The sequence below is a fragment of the Montipora capricornis genome, chromosome 6 (genome assembly GCF_036669925.1).
Source record: "Montipora capricornis isolate CH-2021 chromosome 6, ASM3666992v2, whole genome shotgun sequence".
Classification (NCBI taxonomy): Eukaryota; Metazoa; Cnidaria; class Anthozoa; order Scleractinia; family Acroporidae; genus Montipora; species Montipora capricornis.
Window position 1 is genome coordinate 57,116,411 of NC_090888.1, and position 4,572 is coordinate 57,120,982.

A 4,572-nucleotide genomic window follows, 5' to 3' on the forward strand; every position below is an offset into this window, starting at 1 on the left:
AACTTGAGAGAGTAATGAAGACAGTTAAAGAAGCCATGGCAGATGTCGGTTTGGAGTGGAACGAGAAGAAGTGTTCTACAGCTCATGTAAGGAGAGGTTCATTGGACAGCAGTTTGGGAGGCACTGCCATCGGAGAAAGGCAGGTCATACAAAATCTGAAGAAGGGAGAAACTTACAAGGTTTTGGGAGTTTTAGAAAATTCTAAGCAAGAGGACAGCTCTGTTCTGTGGGGAGCTTCAAAGGTTTGCTTGCAGAGACTGTCAATTATATGGTCGAGCCCCCTATCGGACTTCCACAAAGTCTTAGCATCTAATCAATACGCTCTACCAGTTATCACCTACCCTATGTGGACACTAACATGGCCGCTCGCAGATCTACAACAACTCGATCGCGAAGCTCGCAAGATCATCAAAGAGAATGGAGGCTACCATCCACTCGGTTCAACCGAGTTGCTATACCTACCAAGGAAGTGTGGAGGCCGGGGACTGAAGTCATTTGAGAGCCTGTATAAGCAGACCAAAGTCAAGACCACAATGAAGCTGTACGCAAACGAAGATCGAACGATGAGTTTAGTGCGCGAGTTTGAAGAGAAGTGCGAACGAGCAGGAAGATCACTCGTAAAGGATGCCAAGAAATTTGCTTTGGAAATGGACATTACTCTGGACCTTGCATACCCAGTTCCCAAAGCGTTGCAAACTGACTCAGGTGAGGAATCACATGTTAAAGGAGTAGGGAGAACATTACGAGCGAGAGAAGAAGAGAGAAGCATGAGGGAAGTAAGAGAGCAGAGGTGGCAAGGAAAGCTGTTCGGAGAAAGATGGGATGATAACAAAATTATTGACTGCTTCACTTGGCTTAGTAAGTGGAAGTCTGCACCTGTGCATACTGTTGCTGGAATCTATGAGTTATACCAGCAATTACTCCCCACTAAGCTGTACCACCAGAGCAAGACGAAGACGCTGACCACCTCGGATACCACGTGTCGTATGTGTGGAAAAGGGCCTGAATCTATGGCCCACGTGATTAGCGGATGTGGTACCTTGGCACAGACTAAGTACATGCAGAGACACAATGCAGCCTTGAAAATCCTTTTCTTCGAGTTCCTGAAAGACTTAGATCTTATCCAGTGTATCCCCCCTTGGTACTCTCCAGTCTCACCTAAACCCGAGTACAAGAATGACCGAGCGTGCGCGTACTGGGATGTCCCAGTATTTGCTGAAAATACGGAAGTCAGGGCTAACAGAATTGATGCGAGAATTGTGGACAGAAAGGAGAAGAAGGTGATCCTTATTGAGATGAGCTGCCCTTGGGTTTCCAACAGAGAACAGAAGGAACAGGAGAAAACTGACAAGTATGCGCCGTTGAGATGGGAGATGCGCCAACAGTTCCCCGGCCACACTATCACACAGTTTAATGTGATAGTTGATGTACTAGGAGGCTACTCTATGGAGACGGCGGAGAAAGTTAGGAAGTTTTTAGGTTTGGATAGAGGGAACCAGGTTTTGTTTAATATGCAGAAGGCAGTTTTATCGTACACCCTAAACATAGCAAGGTCATTCAAGGTTTCCACGAGTTATTAAGGAATATAAACTCTTGTTCCTTTCTCAAATGTTGGTTCGTTAGTTATTACCAATTGGTTTGTAAATAGGTTTAACAGTAGGGATTGTTACACAATAGTGCCTTTTCCTACTTATATTTGTAAGCATACTTACGTACGACATACTGCATAATAATAATAATAATAATAATAATAATAATAATAATAATAATAATAATAATAATAATAATTTGGTACCAAGTATATGAAATCACTGGAATCGAATAATGACAAGTGTAATTGAACTGTAAGCTCACTTCCTTAAGACGTAAGACCAACCTTAAATTAGGTAAATGGTATTCGCAATGTATTTTTCATTTTTTCCTTCAGTAGTCATAACATCTTGTTGTTAAAGGATAGTCCTACTTTAAGCACGAAATGAAAAATCTGAAGACAACACACTATTTGTGAAGGATATTTTAAAATGAAAAACAGTAACGTATTATCCATGAAAATGTAAGGTTTCCGAATGCGACCCAAGTGTCCTCACTCTTTTGCGTGCGTTTGATTTGCAATTCAATTTAAATGCATTTGAGTATTTACTCTTTTCTTGACAAAACAATTTCTCTTGAAAGAAATAGACGTTTAAATAGATTTTTTTAATATTTAAGTACCAATTATATGCCCATTCTGAGGGCAAAAGAGGTTTAAGTATTTTTTTTTAAATATTAAAGCCATGAGCATCAGGTTATCTTGCGGGAGGGAGGTCGTGGGCTCAAACTCTAGCCAGACCAACGTTTAGGATCTTTAAATAACGGAGGAGAACGGGCCAGTAGGCTGATAATTTTGTGGGAGGGTGCGATCAAACGAGGAGACGGACCAAAGTAGCATCGGAGGCGCGAGCCTGTAGGGGAGTCTGGGGGCATGCTCCCCTGGGAATTTTGAAAATTAGGTTGTCTGAGGCTACATTTCGTGCGTTTTGAAGGCATTATGATATAAAAGCAGGTAGCAAAAAGGGAAGTTAAAAACGTGGATATTACTCGAACTTTCTGGCGCAGAGACTACAGCAAGCCATGATGATCTTCATGATCTTTAGTGGTGTGCCAAGCTCAAGCCTCCTACACAAACAGTGAATCAGAACAGAACTATACTATACATATTTTTTATCAATTCACTTTTTAAATCGTTGGTCAACAAAAACGTCATCATTGGCAGCCTGTGGAGGGGGGGGGGGAATGCGGGAATTCTCATCGCACCCCCTTTCCCCACGGGCCTGGGGAAATTTCTGCCTTTGTACTCCAAAAAGTGAAAGATGTAAAGTGCATTTGAATGTGCACATAGAAACTGCGCTACATAATTATCATTGCCTTTGCCATTTCTAGACTACTATCTGTTCCAAAAAAACCCTCATATTCTTTTACACTAAGAACGTCCTTTCTAAAGAAAAGTGTGAAAATACAAACAAGACATTTGTACATGTACTTTAAAATTCACTCTAGATTCACTCAGAAACAAAGTTTCAGTTGACAAATTTGAAGGCTGCTTTTACGAGGAGTAAATATTGACTGTACGAATTTATATCAGAAATCCGGCATATGTAAAGTGGAGTAAACAGACTCAATCGAGCTGAGAGATGTTAGAAGCAACGCAACCAAACGCGCACTTTAAGCTCGAAAAGGAGTTTGAATGAGGAAGATCAGTGGGATTCAGGGGTTGAAGTTAGAAGTGCAAGGCTTAGTGAAGGACAATTTAATTTAGTAAGTGAAAATGGTATTTATTAACAGAAAGTCATGTATCTTCGTTTTAATTTCTGGCGATATCATTTAAATAACTGATTTCGCTGTTAGAATCGAAAATTGTCAGCATAAATGAACTTTAACACGGTGTTTTCTTTCTCACGGTCGGCGATGCTTGAAATAACTTCGATCACAGAAGAAAAAACAATAATAATAATGAAATAGACGAAAATAGACGAAAATAGATGATTTTCATTACATACCAGATATTTGCAGCCTGAAAACAGTCAACTGAATTTTATTAATGAAACACGCCAGGAGCGAATTTTGCACGCTAAAGTCAAGGGATTCGGTGTGTAAAACTGCTCTGTTTTTTGGTCTTCTAGTTCATTTTCGCTTCTTTTATCCGTTATAAACCTTATCCGACATTCGAGAGGTCTTTCCAATGTTGCCGCCGCCGTGTTCAAAAGAGTTGCTAAATTGACTTTTTATTCAAAAATTTGGTTTTATCAACGGAGTTGATAATGTAAATTGGCCACCGTACAGAGATTCGAAAAGCTGACGTTTCGAGCGTTAGCCCTTCGCTCTGACGCAACTTCATGACTTTTTATTCGTTTTGTAATTTAGCTGAAACGTTTACCAATTTTTGAGCGAGTAAGTAATGGTATACAATAACTCGATTTCAAAATTAAAAAAAAAATCCTAGTTATTTAGACCCTATTTAAACAAGTATATAAGACAGAACAACAACATTTTATTATTTTGCTCTGGTGGGCCACTGTGCGGTGGGAGGTGTTTCAGTTATTTTAACAATTATTATTCATGTTTTGACTTCTTCTTGACGAACTAATGTCACTATGACATTTTCTGGTTTAAAACAGAAGTTTTGACAACCATTTATTTTTGATCCTCTTTGTCAACTGAGTTGAATCCAAATGGCCAGGGAATATAATACTGTCAAAGAATTCGGTTAACCTGGGTTTCATTCGTTGGAAACCTTCCGATGGAAATGTGTGATCCATTTACAACTTTTGAAAGGTCTCACGAGTTCCAGGCTATTCACGGCGCGTAAAATCGCAATCACCGGGCGGCGAACGGATTTGAGTCACATGGAACACGTTTTTCACCCGATGGAAAGTTTTTTAGGGGCACGCAACGTCAATTGTCGGAAAATATCTGTTCGGAAGACGATTTGAGATCTAGACTTTTCGGAACATTTGTTGTAAAATTCCTTGCTTGGCTGCCTGTCCTAGGATTTTTCGAACATCTAAAACATGGCATAATTGCCCATTTTTAACG

General features: G+C 40.0%; 1 protein-coding gene across 1 annotated transcript in view; it reads left to right on the plus strand.

Annotated features, from left to right (window-relative positions):
* The window catches only part of LOC138054184 (uncharacterized), a 5,609-nt gene extending 1,705 nt beyond the window's left edge, over positions 1-3,904 (plus strand). Inside the window, exons 1-2 of the mRNA XM_068900676.1 lie at positions 1-1,141; positions 3,901-3,904. The exon at positions 1-1,141 is cut by the window's left edge and continues 1,705 nt beyond it. Of these exons, the coding sequence (XP_068756777.1) occupies positions 1-1,141; positions 3,901-3,904 (1,145 nt within the window). The remainder of the gene's footprint in view (positions 1,142-3,900) is intronic.
* Positions 3,905-4,572: the final 668 nt, after the last annotated feature.